General features: G+C 64.3%; 1 protein-coding gene across 2 annotated transcripts; it reads right to left on the bottom strand.

Moving 5' to 3' along the window:
• Positions 1–1243: 1243 nt before the first annotated feature.
• ANGPT4 (angiopoietin 4) lies at positions 1244–15865 on the bottom strand. 2 transcript variants are annotated; one of them, XM_090064904.1, is made up of 9 exons: positions 15347–15865; positions 5218–5373; positions 4629–4750; positions 4208–4440; positions 3640–3755; positions 3198–3299; positions 2881–3047; positions 2577–2707; positions 1244–2349 (listed from the first exon to the last, which is right to left on the bottom strand). In XM_090064904.1, exons 1-9 carry the CDS (start codon positions 15644–15646, stop codon positions 2189–2191), a joined length of 1488 nt encoding a protein of 495 aa, XP_089921030.1. In that variant the 5' UTR covers positions 15647–15865; the 3' UTR covers positions 1244–2188. The 2 variants fall into 2 exon arrangements, with proteins under 2 accessions (XP_089921030.1, XP_089921031.1); XM_090064905.1 differs by having other exon boundaries at positions 5218–9956; positions 15347–15448.
• Between the last annotated feature and the right edge of the window lie 1077 nt (positions 15866–16942).

The raw sequence follows: 16942 nt of genomic DNA, 5'->3' as shown, positions 1-16942 counted from the left end.
GCTTGTTGTGGCTTTCCCCTCAAAGCACTGGCCACACGCACGTCTGACACTCGGTCTCGCAGCGCGGAGGTCTCCCGGGGACTGCGTTGAGGGTGCAGAGCTCTGGATGCGCAATGCCATCGCCCTCCAAAGCTGCATGCATGCAGTCTCCGGATGCAGGAGGCAAGCCACGCACCCCCAAAGCGGCGTGCAAGACTCTTGGGCCTGCACGTCAGAGTTAGCATCAGGAAAAGCCCACGGCTGAACCACGGCAGATACAAGCTGAGCTATTCTGCTGACTCTGGGTCCTGCTTTAATTACAGCAAATCTTTTGCTTAAACTTTTGGTAGTAGTCCCAGCCACTCCTCATCCAGCTACTCCTCCGGGGTTGCTCGTGTTACACAGGCGCATTTGGGATCTGCAGCTGCCTTATAGCAACCTCCTCGCACGCTGCATTGTACCTTTGGGTTAGGGAAGCCGCCCTCCGGCCAGGCCCGTCTGCTGCCCCCGCGCTGTGCTGGACGTGGGCGGGTTGGTCTAACCTTGGTTTACAGCGGTGGCTCTCCGCCAGGCTGGGCAGCACCGGGGCCCTTTGAAGGCTGCTATGGGATGCCACGCAGAGTTCGCCCTGCTAGATGCACAGACATGACTCACAAGATCAACCCAGAGGTTTCCAATAGGGGCCCACCGCGTGAACCCATCCTGTCGTGGGCTCTCCGAGCTCTTTGCCACAGAAAGAAAACGCTCTATATTATTTTTCCCCTGGTCAAAAAAAATGAGTGAAAATGAAGGGCTGGCATCTTCCCAGGGGGGCTTGCAGTCTAAGGAGCTTCACAGCTGCTGGATTTCAGCCTGTTTCAGGCGGGTTTCGCTCTCAGGTGCCCACACAGCACGGGGGTGTTTGCACTGCAGATGCTACGATGAGGGAAACAGGCTTCACAACCAGGGGTTTCCATGCCAGCACTGAGCAAGCCTTCCTGGGAAGCTCCTGGCTTCTTGGGTTTGCAAGACACGTTCAAGCAGCCTCGTGCCTCCGGCTGCCCGGTGAAGGCCAGGCCAAGGGCGCTGGAGCTGCTGCGCATGTCGGCCGTGGGCTGGGGCGGCCCTGAGATGCTCCTGCCTTGCATGGGGCTGCCTGTGGAGCAGGAGCGGCTGCTTCCAGGTGCACCCAGCCCAGCCCTGCAAGGCAGGGAGAGGAGCCCAGGCCCAGATTCCCGGGTGGGCTGGGGAAGGGGGAGTGTGCTAGCAGGGGCTTGGAAGAGAAATCACCATCCAAGGAGATGTGATGCTTACAATGCAGTCCTTTATATGGAGCTGATACACACGTGGAGGCCGGCGCACCCTGCACCCAGGGCACGGCCCGCAGCGCGCGCGGAGCCGCTCGGACCCTGCCCCTCCTGCCCCGGCACGCCCCACCCCGGGGCAGGCAAAGCCCCGAGCCCAGCTCGCGTGGGCCGCGCGGTCTTGGAGCGGCCCGGCGAAGGGAGCATCGCTGAGCAGGGGGGGAGGTTGCAAGCCCCCGCCTTGCTCCCTCTCCCCGCCGTGCCCCACGAGACGAAAGGAGCCCCCGGCCGCTTGTCCCGGTTCAGGCAGTGTCTGGTCCTTCCCTGCTGGCCTGGGACCCCGCCAGGCTCTCCGTGACCTTCCCCCCTGCCCCTTGATCCCTGCGGCCTCCTCATCTCTGACCTCGACGTCCAGCCCCGCAGGGCACCCCCCCTTGCAGCCCTCCGTTCCTCCCCCTCTCACCATCACGTCAGTCCCACCGGCTTTCGGCCACACCTGCCAGCTCTCGGCGCCAGCTCCCACGTGCGGTCCAGCAGCGACACCGGGCTCCCCACGAGGGGGCACGGCTCGTGCACGTGCGTGTGCCTGTGCACGCGTGTCTGCGGTGGCCAAGCATGCGGATCGAACACCCTCGTCCACGGCGAGCCCGCGGGAGGCCTGGCCGCGGGGCTGGGGGCTGCGGGGTCGGGGGCAAAACCGGGCATTGTGGAGCTCGCGCTGAGCTGCTGGAGCAAGCAGAGGGGAAGTAGCAGCCTGGCTCCGGGCTGAGCCCCCCTGGCAGCTCCCCCGCGGGGTGCGATGGACCCTGCCCAGCGCCTCGTCCTTCTCCCCGGAGGCCCAGAGCTCCCCGTGCTGGGTCCCAGGAGCCCTCTCTGCACCGGGGCTCGTGGCCCCAAGGTCCAGACCACGCGGGCCGCCCGGGGGCCTAGACGGCGGCCGGTCGGATCAGCATGCGTGTGCCTTTGAGGGAGTAGCTGGGCCCTTGGAAGTGAGGCCACCGGATCCCGTTGAGCTTGCGGACGTTGTGCCGGGCAGGGTAGTAGACGCCGTTGAGGTTGGAGAGGCCGCAGGCGTCGAACCACCACCCTGCAGCGGGGCGAGGAGGCGGGTTAGGGCAGGAGGAGCCGCACGTCGGGTGGCCCACGGCGCCTGGGAGGCTGCATGCCCCAGCTGGAGGCGCGGGGGCAGCGCCTGCCCCGTCTCATCCTTCACCCGCCACGACTCCGTCTTCGCAGTTTCAGGGGGAATATTGGCTGAGGCTGGCGATAACCCCCGGGCCCTCCTTCACCCCCCGGCGCCTGCAGCCCTCTCACCTCCAGACAGCATCTGGGCGCACTTGCAGAGGCAGTTGTCGTTGTCTGCGTCGCGGGTGCTGAAGTTGGTGCCCTGCAGGGCCAGGCCGCTGGGCTGCCCCGCCGGGCCGCTGTAACCCCGCAGCGTCAGCCTGGGGAGGGAGAGCGGCGCGCGTGGGCGCAGGGAGGGGGAAGACGGGGCGACCCGCTCAGCCCGTGCCAGCTCCGCTCCCCGGCGGCAGTGCCCGCAAACCAGCCCCGGGGCGGGACACGGAGCTGAGCGGCTTCGACCCAGTCCTCGCCGGGCGCGGTGTGCCTGCCCCACCTGTACAGGTGCCGCTCGCTCGCCAGCTGGACCCTGCCGTAGTGGGCGTAGGCCTTGGTGCCCTCCCAGTCCAGGAGCTCCACCCGCAGCGTGTAGGGCGCCTGGCTGGTCAGGACGTGCACGGCTTCGTTGCCCAGCCAGTGCTCCCCGGCCGGGTCCCCGAAGCCCTGCGGGAGAGGGGGGCGGTCAACACGGCTCCGCTCGGCCTCGCGCCCGGGGCGCTGCCTCGCTACGGGCTCTCCGGCGGCGCTGCCGGGGCTTGGCCCCCTCGGCGGCGGTTCGGCGCCTTGTGCGGGGGAGCTGGAGGCGGCACAGACCTGTCTGTATTCCTTCCAGCTCCGCTGGAAATTCACGCTGCCGTTGGCCCGGTGCTGGATGACAGTCCAGCCGCCGCGCTCGGTCTCCATGTCACAGTACACCTGCAGAGGCGGGGAGAAGCAGATCCAGGGCGTGCGTCCGGCCCGGGCCACGCGCAGCCGCGCTGTACGTGGGGGGACGCAGGCCAGGGCCCAGCGGGTTTGATCCCCGGCTCTGCCACACAGCGACCCTTGGTCAAGTCCCTTAAACTCCACGCCGCTATAACTGTGGTGATAACGTCGGGCCCCGGAGCTGTCCTAGGCAAAGCCTCAGCAGAGGCTGGGCGCGTGGAAGGGGATTTATGTTTGCCCAGGGTGGGGGGTTGTACCCTGCTCAGTGCCCACCTCGCCAGCCCAGTGCTTGCAGCCCCCCAAGCCCGGCGCACGGCCTGCAGGGACCGACCTTCTTGGGCTCCGACATGTTGGCGATGTGCAGCGTGTAGACCCCGCTGGCGCTGGCCCCGGAGCGGTGGATCTCCGCGCAGTCCTGGAACGTGCCCTCCTCCTTCCGCAGGGCACCTGGGGGGAAGGACCGGGGGGTGAGCGCGAGTCTGCGGGGAGCCCTGGCCCCCCCGAAGCACACAGAGGCATTGCTTCCCGTGTGTCACGGCCTGTGCACGGGATGAGCGGCTGGGAAATTAGCAGCAGTCCTGCTAATCACTCATCAGTGGACAGTAGGAAGGGTCTTGGCCTCCCCTTCCTGTAACAGGCTCCGGAGCCTGGCACCAGTAAAAGACCCCCGGGACGGGGGTTGAGTCCCACACGCGTGGCTGGGAAGTGACGGCGTTAGCCAGGCATTGCATTTACACCGCGCTTTGCATGCACGTGGTAGAGCACAGCAACAACCAGGCTTTGGCAGGGCTCAGACCAAACCCAGCGTCTGGAGGGATGGAGTCAGGGTGCCCATTAAATGCCAGGAGAATGGGGGGGTGCCCCATGGCTTGGAGCCCCCAGCGGGCGGCAGGCCTCACCTCTGCCCTGCGAGACCCGCTGGACCAGGCTGCGCACGGACTCCAGGAGCTGCAGCTGCTGGCGCTGGAGCAGGCTGGCGTTGCTGCTGGCCGCGTGCAGGGACTTCTCCAGGTCCTCGATGGTGTTGCTCTGGCGGCTCACCAGGCGCTGCAGCCGCTCCTTCTCGGAGCGGATCCCCTCCAGCTCCGTCTGGTGCTTGGTCTCCATCTCCAGCACCCGGCCCTCCAGGAGGCTGCGACGGGGGCAGGTGCTGGGTCGGGTGCCCAGGCTGAGCGACCTCCTCCCCCGGCGGGCTGGAGCCGGCCGCGCGGCACCGGGGACGGGGAACCCGAGAGCCGCCAGGGCTTGGCCCGGGGGAGCCGGGGCTCAGAGCGCACCTAGATCCCGCCCGTGAGCGTCTCCAAGGGCCACAGCCCCTACCTGTTCCTGCCCTGCAGCGCGTGGATCTCGTTGGTTTGCAGGAGCAGCTGCTTCTCCAGCTTGTTGGTGGACAGCGAGTTCTCCAGCAGCTGGATCTCGATGCGGGACGTCTGGTTCAGGACCTGTGCCCGGAGCAGAGGGGAAGCCTGATAACGGGGATCCCCCCCATCCTTTCACCCCTTCCCATCTGGGCTGCTCCAGGCTTTCCCAGCAGCCACGTGCCATCAGCAGGCACCCAGTTAGACCCGTAAAGGGCTCCCATCTCTGGGAAGCACGTCATGGTCCTTCTGCGTGAGCAAGCAACAGGATGGCCATGCAGGTGATCGAAGCTGGAGTCTTGCTCTGATCCCTGCCAGGCCCATAGGAAACATGCGGGCTGTACTCTGGCTCCGTAGACCATGTCTTCAGGAGGGGAGGTGGGGAAACTGAGGCAGGGAGTGACCCTGCCAAGGTCAGCGGGGGTAGGCAGGCCCCAAGCCTCCCGACTGCCGTGCTGAGCCCTACCGGCTAGGGGCCGTGCCCTCCCAGACCAGACACGCGCGGGGCTGTCCCATACGCCCCCCCCCACATGCACAGGCCCCTGTGGTACCTGAGCCTCCACGTCGGTGAGCTTTCGGGTCTGCTCGGCAGTCTGGCTCAGCAGCGAGGTGCCGATCTCCAGCATGGTGGCCGTCTGGTTCTGCACCGCGTGCTGCTGCATCTGCGCCATCTCCGACTTCACGCTCCTCTGAATGTAGCTCTCCAGCTGGGCAGAGAGGGACAGCCCGTGACCAACCCCCCCGGGCTCAGCCACGGGGCATCCTGCTGGCACGGCGTCAGCGTGGGCAGCTTCCTTCCCACACCCTCCCGTCTGCTGGTGCCAGGCCAGGCCGGGGGGTGTTCAGACCGCTGACCTGGGGAGAAACGCCCCACGGGGCGCAGAAAGCCTTCTCGCCATGGCATAATCTCCCCCCCGCCCTTTGAAGCTTATCAGCAGGACAGCGCGTCCTCTTCTCCCGTCTGGGCCTTGGGAAGACGAACCGCCGGGATTCTTTGGCCCGGGGATTGCTAGAGACTCACCATGTCCTTAGAGCACCCCCGTTTCCCACCACAGGACCCTGGGGACCTTGGGGATGTTTCATGCCCACCGCTGGGTGGTCCTTGGGAGAGCCCTGCTTCCCCGGGGTTCAGAGTCTCTGCAGCCTGGGCACTCGGCATATTTGCAAACCAGGAACAAATCTCATGACAGGATCCAAAAACTCAAAGGACCAGACACTGGAGCTGCTTCTGCATTCGCCTGGTGAGGCCCTGACCAAAGTCTGTGAGTCAGGGGGAAACTAAGACCGCGCTGAGTTCTCTTGGGAATCCCAGACCCCTGCCTCCTGCTCTCCCACGATGGCAATGGCGGGTCAAGCAGGCCCAGCTGGAGCGGGGGACTTTTTTCCTTATGAAATAGGGCATTTGCTGAAGAATGGGGTTTGGGAGGTTGGAGCCAGGCAGGAACGCAGCGAGTTGCATGGGAAGGGGGCAAGCAAGGGGGAAGCGCTGCACGTTCCAACAGCTTCTCAACTCAAGGGTTTCTTTTTGGAAATGCTCAAATGGTTCATTTTAGACGGTGTCTAAACAAACCTCCTCTTGACTTTCTGTTTCAGAAGGCACGTTCTGTCTGAACAAGATCTGAGCCAAGACCAGGCCAGAAAAGGCATAAATAAAAGTTTTAGAATATGTTCAAACCAACTCAAGCAGTTTGTTTTGGGTCAAGCAAGGCGCTTTTCTGACGCAAAGTAAAACCCAGGGCTTTTTTCAATGTTGCTAAAAACCCTGAAATTACCAGTATTTCCCCCCGATCCAGCTGGCTGCTGGTCTCTCACACCGTCTCGGGGCCTCTTCTCCTTGCCCATTCCTGCCAGATCACTGCTGCTGGCCACCTTAAAGGGCAAATCTCGTGGTGTGTACATGCGCCCCGGGGGGTAAGAGCCAGAGTGGTAGAAGTCTGCCGCCTCCATTGCAACCAGCACGTGTTCGGGTGCCACTCACCAGCGTCCCGTGCCTTGCCCGGAGAATGGTCCACACGCATCAGGTGCCCTCCTCCTGCCCACTGTGAATCCCTCTACGTTAGCTTCTGATGGAGGCCAGGTGAGCTCAGCTGTACTTAGCTTGCTCCTTCAAGACAGCAGAGTCCTCCGGGGGAGTGGAGGCAGATGTCGCAAGCCAGATCCAGCCTCCACACACTATTAATTAACTCATAATTAGCAGCGTCTTAGGACCGTCCTCTGCTCCGGGAAGAGGCGTGTGCTTGCGTGGTTTTCCCTGACCTGGCTGCGACCAGCTTTGCCAGCTTTCATGGTATGAAGCATTTTGCTTCAAGCCTTACAGCTTGCAGATGGGGATCTACAGCAGCCATGACCCTTGGTCCTCCCCCACCCCCAAAAGTGCCTTTCTCCAGGCTGCGAAGATCAGCTTGAAACACAGACACTGAAGGCCAATCTGGGGGCTGATGAGTCGTAAAATCCCAGGAGGTTTTGGAGGGTGGCTGCTCTTCCCCAGGTGCAATCGGCTTTTTGGACAGAGGCAGCATCATTCAGGGGGTCAAGCACTGACTGGCGACTGCGAAGAGCTGGGCTCCATCCTGGGTGTGCCACTGACCTGGAACAAGTCGTTCCCTTTTACCTGGCACATTCAGAGCCGTCAGCCACCGCTGCTGGCAATGCAACACGTGTAAGATGTTCCCGGCCTGGGAGAGAAGCGCTTGCTGAGACGCTGGCCTTTGCAGACCCCGCGGGCTGAACTCCCGGCCCAGCCTGGGCCAGACGCAGCTTGTATTTATTTGTTCGTGATCCGGGGCGGGTGGGGAAGAGGTTGGTATATTTTACTTTGGCTTCACTGCCAGCACAGCTCTGAATGTGTTGTTTATCTTGATCCTTCTCCTCCGCCGAGGATCTGCGAGCCGAAGACAATTGTGCAGCTGGAACCGCACAATCCAGATCGGCGTGTTCCCGCCAGCATCCACCCCTTCTTTGCCAGTTTTCTCTGAAAGGCTGGAAATTCCCGTGAGTTACTTTAGGTGCTATTTTCTTGCCAGGACATTCTCCAGAGGTAGCTGGAGAGGACAGATGTCCCCCCAGCAAGGCCACGTCCCACTCTGTTGCACTTTGGAAACCCGTCTTGGTGGATTCAGTCTCCCCCGTGTAGCTAAACCCTGGTGAGGAGGAGTAGAAGAGGGGGAAGAAAAGCTTTGTAGCCCAAAGGAGAGCAGGGGCCGTGGGCTGAGCTCTCTCCCAGCTTTGTGGCAGGTCTGCCGCACGATGTCACTGAATACACCTTGCTTCTGTCACGTGCCTGGGACCATCCCCGCTACAACATGACCCCGGCCTCAGCGCGGTGGTGGTGGAGGTAGGGATGGGGGAGATCCCAGAGGGATCAGCTCTAGCTTCATGTCCTATGGCTGGTCCGTCTCATGGGAGGACACGGCGCACCCAGTGCTGGGAGCCATCCATGCACAGAGCAAGAGGGGCTCTGCCCCAAGGTGCTTGCAGTCCCTACAGAGAGGACGGCCAGCCAGCAACGGCCAGGGAGCCTAGGGCAGCATCTCAAGGGGTTAAAATCTGCTGGATGTGTCCCCAGATCTTGCCCTCTGCTTCTTAACTCCGATCTGACCAGCCACAGCCCACTCCGGCCTGTCAAGCACAGCAGACCCCTGATCACCCTGCCTGCCTCCATGGCCCTTGGGGAGCAGAGCAAGGGACAAACTTTATCCATCGCACACGGCGATTTTTGGTGCCATTTTGTAACATGCATCTAAACAGCACGTATCGAGTGCAAGGTCCCACAGGCAGCAAAACTCGCTCTCAAAGTGAATGGGGGAAAGGCCCGGCAGGTCTCCGGGTGCTGCAAGGTGCAGCCTGCAGCCCGGGTCTGGGGTGAGGGTGGTGCCCAGGGATGACGGCACCCAGCTCTTGGAGGGGAGCACGGCTCTGGCTGACGGACGTGGGTGAGATAAAAGGCACCGCTGTGACCAGCTGGGAAATGTCATCGGGCTCAGAGGGTAGTAGTCAATGGCTTGATGCCCCGTTGGCAGCCGGTATCAAGCACAGTGCCCCAGGGGTCGGTCCTGAGACTGGTTTTGCTTAATATCTTCATCAATGACCTGGAAGATGGCACCAAGTGCACCCTCAGCACATTTGCAGATGGGGGGAGTAGTAGCTATGCTGGAGGGTAGGATTCAGACTGACCTAGACAAATGGGAGGATTGGGCCAACAGGGATCTCCTGAGGTTCAACAAGGACAAGTGCAAAGTCCTGCACTGAGGAGGGAGCGATCCCCTGCACCGGGGCAGGCTGGGGGCGACGGGCTGGGCAGCAGCTCTGCAGAAAAGGAGCTGGGGGGACAGGGGACAAGAAGCTGAATACGAGCCAGCAGTGCGCCCGTGGTGCCAAGAGGGCCAACGGCATCCTGGGCGGCATCGGTAGCAGCGTTGCCAGCGGGTGGAGGGCAGCAACTCTTCCCTGCTATTCAGCACCGGTGAGGCCACATCTGGAGTCTGGTGTCCAGTTGTGGACCCCCCACTATAGAAAGGATGTGGACACGTTGGAGAGAGTCCAGCGGAGGGTAGTAGAAATGGTTTGGGGGTGGGGGGCAGGACGTGTGAGGAGAGGCTGAGGGAAATGGGCTGATTGAGTCTGCAAAAGAGAAGACCGAGGGGGATTGAACAGCAGCCTTCAGCTCCCTGCCGGGGGGCTGCAAAGAGGACGGAGCCGGGCTGGTCTCAGTGGGGGCAGACGACAGAAGGAGCAATGGGCTCAAGCTGCAGCAAGGGTAGTTGAGGCTGGATATTAGGAAAATCTTCCTCACCAGAGCGGTGGTGGAGTCTCCCTCCTCGGAGGTCTGTGCCTGCTTGGACGTGCTCGGGCCTGTCGGTCTCCATGAGCCCGGCAGGTGAATCTGGAGTTTGTTCCCGACTCTGGGGCTGGCAGCAGGCCCGGGAAGGGAGGGCGAAGGGTTCACACGCTGAAGAGCTGACCTCCCGGCTCCCGCTCCCGCTCCCGCCTGGCTGCCAAGAGCTGGCAGGGAGCTCGTTCACGTGGAGAGCGCCGCGCGGCCCAGCCCCGAATGCAGGGGCAGCTCCGTGTGGACCCTGAGCCCCTGCGCCGCGGCTCGCGGGACGGGGGGACGCAGGCTGCAACTCCAAAGCCCCCGTCGCTCCCTCTTCCTTCGGCTGCTGGGGAAACGCGCCTCCCAGACACTCTTGACTCCTACAGGGATTTTAGGTGAAGTTTCCACTCCAGCAGATCTCAGGTGACCACTTCTGGGAGGAAGGCAGGGTAACAATGAGCCTTTTTTATAGGCCAGCTAAATGAGGGAGAAGGCACAAGCTTTTGTGAACCCAAATCACTTGATCAGATGCATTTCTGGGAGTTCAGCCATGCCACACTCAGCCCGCCGGGACGGAGAAATCCCAACTCTGCTTGCCCCTCGGTGGCGAGGTCTCCTGCCCCGTAGCAGGGAGCCAGCGGCCTGCGTCTGGTGGCCGGGAGGGACCGAGGATGGGCGCTGCCTTGTTCAGCCCCGACGCCGCTCTCGTAGGGCTGGCACGGCCGAGCCGAGCGGGGCTGCAGTCGCGGCGTCTCTCACAGGCTCCCCGGCTCCTGCGGCTGGGGAGGTGTCGAAGGTCTTTGCACAGGGATTCGGCACATCGGCTGGAACCAGGTGTGCAATCACATGTGCGAACACCTCTGCCTGGATTGCTCCAAGCTCTGCGGCTGAAATCTGGGTGGGAGCCTGACTTCCCCAGACCCTACCACCCTTTCCAGGGCAAGCGTCACCCAAAAGAGACCCATGAAAGTGGCTCCCAGGAGGGAACAAGCTCTGCTCCGGGCCTGGCTTTTTTGGGGGGGGGCGGGGGGTGGAAAGAGGCAGGACTGCAGCCCAGGACGGTTATTGCGGTGAGGGAGGATTGCAGTGCTTTGCACTACTTTTTGCACTTGTTTTTACATGATGAAATCCTGCTGGCAGCCCGGTGAGCTCTCTCCTTCGCAGACAAGCAGACGTTGGGCTGAAATATCATCCCTCTGTGACCACTCCTTGCTGGAGTTTGAGACATGCTGGGGAGGGGGAAGAAGGGCCAGAGAGCTTTGGGGTGAGAGAGGAGTCAAAGGGGCTCGATGTTTCTGCAGAGGTGAAGGGGTGCTGAGCCGCCCGCGTTTCCGCCTGAGCCGCCGCGTGCGCAGGGCCCCGTCCCGCATGCTGGCGGGGAGGAAGGCGAGGGGAGCAGGGGACCCGGGTCTGGAAAACATTTCCCCAAGCACAGCTATTCCTGGAGCTCTTCCCTCTAACTACATCATTAATCTTGTTGCTTCACAGGGCAAGGACTTTTTTTTATTCCCCTTTTGGGTTTCTTGTTTTAAATAAACATCTCTCGGCCGTAACTGCGTGTGGAAAAGTTCAGCCTGGCTTTGGCCACCGCGGCTCTCGGGCCAGGAGATGACTTTGGATCCAGCCAGGGGGGGAGAGACGGGTGCAGAGACTGGCTGAGTTCACTTTGGGGGTCTGCTGTAGCCCCTGCCTCTGGGGACGCCCTGCCCTGCAAAGGGAAACACCCTCCTCTGGCAGGTGGGCACTTCGTGCCAGGAAGAGGAGCTAGGAGAGGTGGCAGGGGAGAGGGGGCCAACGCGGGCACCTGGCCTCAGAGCCACGGCACAGCCTCCATCCTACGGGAACGGGCTCAGGGCTTGCTCGCGGTCAGGCCTTCACAGGTCTTTCTTGCGAAGGCCAGAGGATGGAGGGCAGCAGAGGAACCAAGCCTGGCCAACAAGCCTTGGCCGTGTCTGGGCTGACACCGGGATGTGCAGTGCCGGCCTTGGGGTGTGCACAGCGCTGCACCAATGGGCCCTGGCCAGGCACGCCTGTCCCAGTCTGGGGCAGCTGGCAGCCAGCGTGCAAGGGCCTCCAGAATAAAGCCCGGCTGCTTGCACCCACGCTGCCCAGGCTTATCTCTGCACCGCACACCCCAGCAAGAGAGGGTGTGCACGCTATTTCAAGGGGCATCACCTTATTCCGATTCTCTGGGAACAACGAGGCCTGAACAAAGTGGCCTTTACCCCCATGTGGTGCAGGGTGTTTGCACCCTAGGATCCCCCTGCTTGTGTCACTCCCACGCCCAGCCTCAGCATCACCCCCTCCCAGGCTCCAGGGATGGATGCTGGCCATGCCAGCTGCCCGCTCCTCCGGACAGCCGGGGCAGACGAGGATCCAGCCAAGGGCCCTCTGCCTGGAGGAGCGCATCGCTTCTCTGCTGAGCTGGCAGGGAGCATCTCTTCTGTCCCTGACCCCGGTGCCTCCCCCTGCCCACACTGTTGATTCAAGCCCCCGGTCCAAAAAAAACAGCCCCCTTTCTGCAGCTCCCGCTCAGCTGGGAAAGAAAAAGCCCCTCTCCTGGCAGAGCAGAGCAGCAGGCAGCGGTGCTGGAGGCTCAGCCTTGGAGCTGCCCTTGCTCGGCAAGCCCCAGCTCTCTGCTCCGCGGCCTGAGCACAGTGGGCACCGAACACCCTCGCCCTGCCCGGGGGTGGGAATCCCGGCCCTGCCGCACGCAGTCCCCATCAGCCCTGGGCAGGGCGTGAGCGTGAAGTGGCCGTGCTGGGGACTTGGTGCGTATGCAGAGCCGACGCTGCTCACACCCAAGCCTGACGGCTCCCCGGGCTCCCGAGAGAGCGCTGGCGCATGGAGAAGCTGACATCCAGCTGCTCCCAGCATCACAGCAACGGGGAGGAGGGAGATGTAGCAGCACCCAAACCCCTTCAAGCCTTTCCTTTGGGGAAGTGCAGTGCCGTGCCCTGCCACCTCCTATCGTCCCATGGCACTCCTGCCCTTGGGCTCCTCTTGCCGTCCATCCTCCACCAGCACGGAGCAGCATATACGTGCTCCGGTGCCTGCCACCGCCGAAACCCCGGCTCTGCACCCCAGCAGATATGTGGGCTTTCCCACCCCAGCCAAGGATCTGCTCCATCAAGGAGGTGCACGTGTGCGTGCATCATACACATGCGTGTGTGTCTTCTGGTTCAGTCTTCAGGAGCGGATCCTGTGCCGTGGGCCCCTCGATCCCACCCCATAGTCTCAGGCCTGGCTTAATCCATACAGCGACCAGCCAAAGAGCTGCATCCTGTGCAGCAGGAGGCTTGTCCAGGACTCGCTCTCTCCCCAGGACTGCTGGCACTCCCCAGCCCGGAGAGGCCTTCGGGGATGAAGGGGCAGCTGGCTGCTTATTTAACGGGAAGGGAAAAAATGGAGAGTTCTGGTTTTTGGGGGAGGAGGAGGAAAACAGGTGGAGGGGGCAGCTCGTTGCTCTCAGGCCAGTCTGGGCACTCGGGATAACTGCTCCAGCGCTGGGTGTCTCAGCGTCTCCTGGACCAGCCGCCTCCTCTGCAAAAGAGCCCCGAGTCCTGCTTGCTGGTGCCTCGCTACGCTCAATATTTCCAGCCGTTCAGGGACTTGACCTCTGCCCCAGAGCCTATCCGGGCCAGAGCTATTCCCGGGTCTGACGCAGGCGGCTGCCGGCAGATGTGGAGTCGACCGCCGCGCTCTTCCTCGCCGGGCTGCTCCTTGCCGGCTCCCCTGAGAGGGGCCTGGGCTGCAGAGCTCGTGCTGCGGCCGGAGCCAGGCTGGTTTGGAGATCTGGGCTGCCCGGTGTCGCCCACCGGCCGGGCACGGCTGGCCCGCGGAGCTTCAGCTCGCCTGCTGCGCTCAGTCAAACTGGCACCCGCCTGCTTCCAGCAAGATGGTCAAACGACCCCCTCGACCACGGCCCATCCTTTGGGGCCTCTCCCGCGCCCCGTGGGAGCGACAAATTCCCCACTGACTTGCTGGGGAGGCATCACAGAGTGGCTCGTGGCCCCAGAAGCAAGTGCGAGGCCCGTGGGGACACGGCCCCTGGGCTGGGTGCAGCTGGGCGAGGCTCATCCGGCCGTGGCGAGAGGGGCACCCCCGCGCTGCTGCGCTGGGGCCGTGGAGCCGCGCCGCTTCGAGCTGCGTCTCCCCAGGAGCTCAGCCGGCGGCTCCTTGTAATCTGCTGCTTGACTTGCACGTCGTTGCCTGCTGTCAGGACCAGAGCTAGGACTCTGCCTCCCGGCCAGAGGTCAAAATGACTGCCAAAACCCCTAGACATTTGCTATCTCCATCGGGCACGTTGCTGTCCTGGTCCCCAACCCTGCTGGTCGCGTGAGGTCTGGGAGCCAGGCCCACAGAGTCCATCCCCAGCCCAGGCTTGTTAGACCCCCTCTTAGTCCTTCAAGGGAGCCAGGACCAGCCGCACGGGGGACTCTGCTGACTGCCTGGCTCCGCTGCCCTTGCCCAGCTGCTCGGGAGAGGGCATGAAGCAGGCAAGGCATTCGGGCCTTGGCGCAGCCCAGGCAAGCAGACCTCAGGACTGTGCTTCCGTTACTGCGAATGCAGCTCCTCCAGCCCCGGGGGCCAGGAGACCTTCTCCGGAGCACCGCCGCACGCAACGGGCGGCACATCCGCTACGGGAAGAGCTCGCCCGGGACATCCCGGGGTCGGAAGAGATTGGCAGGAGCTTGAGCGGGAGGAAGGGCTGAGCTGAGTCCCGGGTCCGGTGGGATGGTAGGTCCTGGTCGGTCTCCCTTGGCAGCTGTCCTCTGGGCTTGGCTTGTGTGCTGCCCTGACGCCCACGGGGCAGCAAAATACATTGCAAGGAGATGCTTCGACCATGCAGCTCCACAGCAGCGCCGGACTGCAAACAGCCAGGCCCTGGCAGTCCCCATGGCCAGGACCCTGCTCTCAGCTAAGACCCCTCCCTGCTGAAGCGTGGAGCCAGGGAAGGTGTCCGAGCTGCTGTGCATTGTACCCCAAGGGCACCCCAGCCCACGCGCCTCTGCTTTGGCGTGCCAGGACATACGTGGCCCTGCCTGGAGCACGGGGGTCACGTTGCCCTTGGATGTGCCCACACTCTCTCGTCTCTCCCCTGCACGGAGGGGGGAGCACGGCAGCAGGACCGGGGTCGTCGACGCCTCGTCCCTCTCGCTGCAGACACCACACCGTTAACCGTGCACGCACCGTACCCCATGTTCATGCACGTTCACCCGGTGCCCCTGGAGCACACGCTGTGCAAAGACCCCCGTGCTAAGGCTTGCACACGGAGCCCACCTCCCAGTCCCATCGCTCAGGATCACAACTGCATCACGGCTCCTCTCTGCTGGGAGCCGGGGGTGGAAACGCGCCTTTCTGCCAAGATCTGCCCCCGCTCCAAGCACCGTGGGCTCTGGAGCTGCCCTAGCGCCTGGCCCAGGCAGGGTCCTGAGCTGTCAGCGGTCACACCTCTACCACGCTCGGGCCAGGGGGGAGAGGCATGGTGCAAAGCTTCAGTGCCTGAGGGATTTGGGGACCTAATTGCCATTGATTAGAGTTGGAAGCTGGCCTCCACAAGTCTGCTTTGCATCCTCTGTGGATGCCCTAAGGCCCCTCTGGGCCCCGCGGGCGCCATGTTACAGAAGGTGGCCAGCCAAGCCCCGGAGGCACGGATGGAGACGGGGCTGGGAGCCCTCCTGGTCATTCCTGCAATGCCCCCTCCCTTCCCAGCTCAGAGGACGGGCTGGGGCGGACATCAGAGCCCAATCAGCGCGCGGGGCAGGCTGGAAGGCCTGCTGCTCCCCACCCCTCCATCTGCACCTCCCCAGCCCACCACCAGCCCACCCGGTGCTTTCCCCGGCCCCTCTCCCCTGCCCGCTCACCTTCAGCAGCCACTGGGTGTTGTTCTCCAGGACCCGCTCCAGCTGCTGCACGCGCTGCGCGGGCCAGTCGCTGGCGGGCGCGTCCCTCTGCAGCGTGTTGGGGCTGGCGGGCGCCCCGGGGGGCTGGCAGGGCGGGGGCTCGGCCTCGGGCAGCACGAAGGTGTAGCTGCACTGCCCGTGCTGCACCCGGTGGGCTCGGCGCCGGCCGGCGCCGGCCGTGGCCCTCCGCTGGGCGCCCTCGGCCCCGAGAGCGGCCGTCACGCAGGCCAGGGCCAGGAGCTGCAGCCGGACGCCCCGCATGGCGCGGCCCCGCCCGGCCCCGCAGCGCCGGCCGCGCGCAGAGCCGGTCCTGGGGCTCTTCACAGCCCGGCTGGGGAGCGGGGTCCAGGCATTGCCTCTCCCCCGAGCAGCCTTTTACCGTGAGCCCGGCTGGAGCGGCAGCCCCGGCCCCTCTTGCGCAGCAGGGGAGGAAAAAAAAGCGCTGTCTAAAAACAATACTCGTATCTTTTTTCCTCTCCTTCCTCAGCCCGCCGCGGGCAGCTCAAGTTTCACATGCCGTCGTAGAGGCGAGCACATGCAGGCGGGCGCCTGCCCCTCCCCGAGCCCCTCCGCGCCGCCTCTCTCCCCGCCCGGGCCGGCCCCCCGCACGGCGACACCTCCCAGCACCCCGCTCCTGGTCAGCCCCAGCCGCCACCTCCGCAGCGCCGCTGCACGCGCAGCTCCGTCCCGGCCCGCCTCCGCGTGTGATCCCGGAGGAGGCCTGCGTTTGCTCTCTCGGGGCCCGCGGGGTCCGGGGCGCCGGACGAGAGCCGTGCAGCGCCCGTCGCAGCCTGCCGAGCTGGACCGGCGGGAAAGGGGGAGCGCTGCCCTGGAGCCGGAGCATCGTCCCCGAGGCTGCTGAGGGCCAGGCCCGGCGCCTCTTCTGCTCGCGGGGTGCTTTCCGGGCTCTCGTGGGCGGCGTTTGCCGTGCCGGCATCGCCCGGCGCCGGCCCCACAGCCCCTGGGCGGCCCGGTCTCGCCGGCTGCGGGGCAGAGTGCGCAGCGCCGCGGGCGGCGGCTGTGTCAGCACGGGGAGGCCCGGGGCACGGCGGCCGGCGGAGCACCCGCTGCCTGAGCCCGGGCGCTGCCGGGGACTGCGGAGCCTTGCGGCAGGTTTCGCCCCGGGCAGGGTGAGATCGCAGCCCTCCTGTGCGGGAGCACGGGGCTCATTTCCCCCCGCCCCAGCCGCCAACGCGAGGCGGAGCGCGCCCCGGTGCCGGGCACGGGACCCCTGGGCGGCACCAGCCACCCCCGCCTCTCACACCCGCCCGCCGTGCCGCCCGGCTCGGAGGCCTCCCCCGGGAAGCGCCCCGCAGCAACGCCCAGCTCCCGCGCTGCCAAAAGCCCTCTGCGGCCGGAGCGGCGAGCAAGAAAGAGGCTTCGGCCGCAGAGCTGGAAAAATCCAGCTTGGCTCTGCTTCTGCTCCCCCCAGGCCGGATGTGCTCGGTAATTGGGACATCGCATTAACTGGATTATCCGACTTGGCAACTGCTCGGATGCCGGACGCCTGAATTGCACGCAAGAGCTGCGCCCTGGCCGCCACGCAGGCCACGGCGG

Source organism: Crocodylus siamensis, chromosome 10 (assembly GCF_052110815.1).
Source record: "Crocodylus siamensis isolate JL-2025a chromosome 10, ASM5211081v1, whole genome shotgun sequence".
Lineage (NCBI taxonomy): Eukaryota > Metazoa > Chordata > Crocodylia > Crocodylidae > Crocodylus > Crocodylus siamensis.
This window is presented reverse-complemented; position numbering and strand designations above follow the sequence as displayed.

What these genes read in the sequence shown, in the direction of transcription:
- ANGPT4 (XM_090064904.1), bottom strand. Translation starts at nt 15,646, where the DNA reads ATGCGGGGCGTCCGGCTGCAGCTCCTGGCCCTGGCCTGCGTGACGGCC. An exon ending in GCGCTGCAGGGCAGGAACAG is followed by an intron (nt 4,441 to 4,628) that starts GTAGGGGCTGTG and finishes CCCCCGTCGCAG; the next exon opens with CCTCCTGGAGGGCCGGGTGC. An exon ending in GCGGGTCTCGCAGGGCAGAG is followed by an intron (nt 3,756 to 4,207) that starts GTGAGGCCTGCC and finishes CCTTCCCCCCAG; the next exon opens with GTGCCCTGCGGAAGGAGGAG.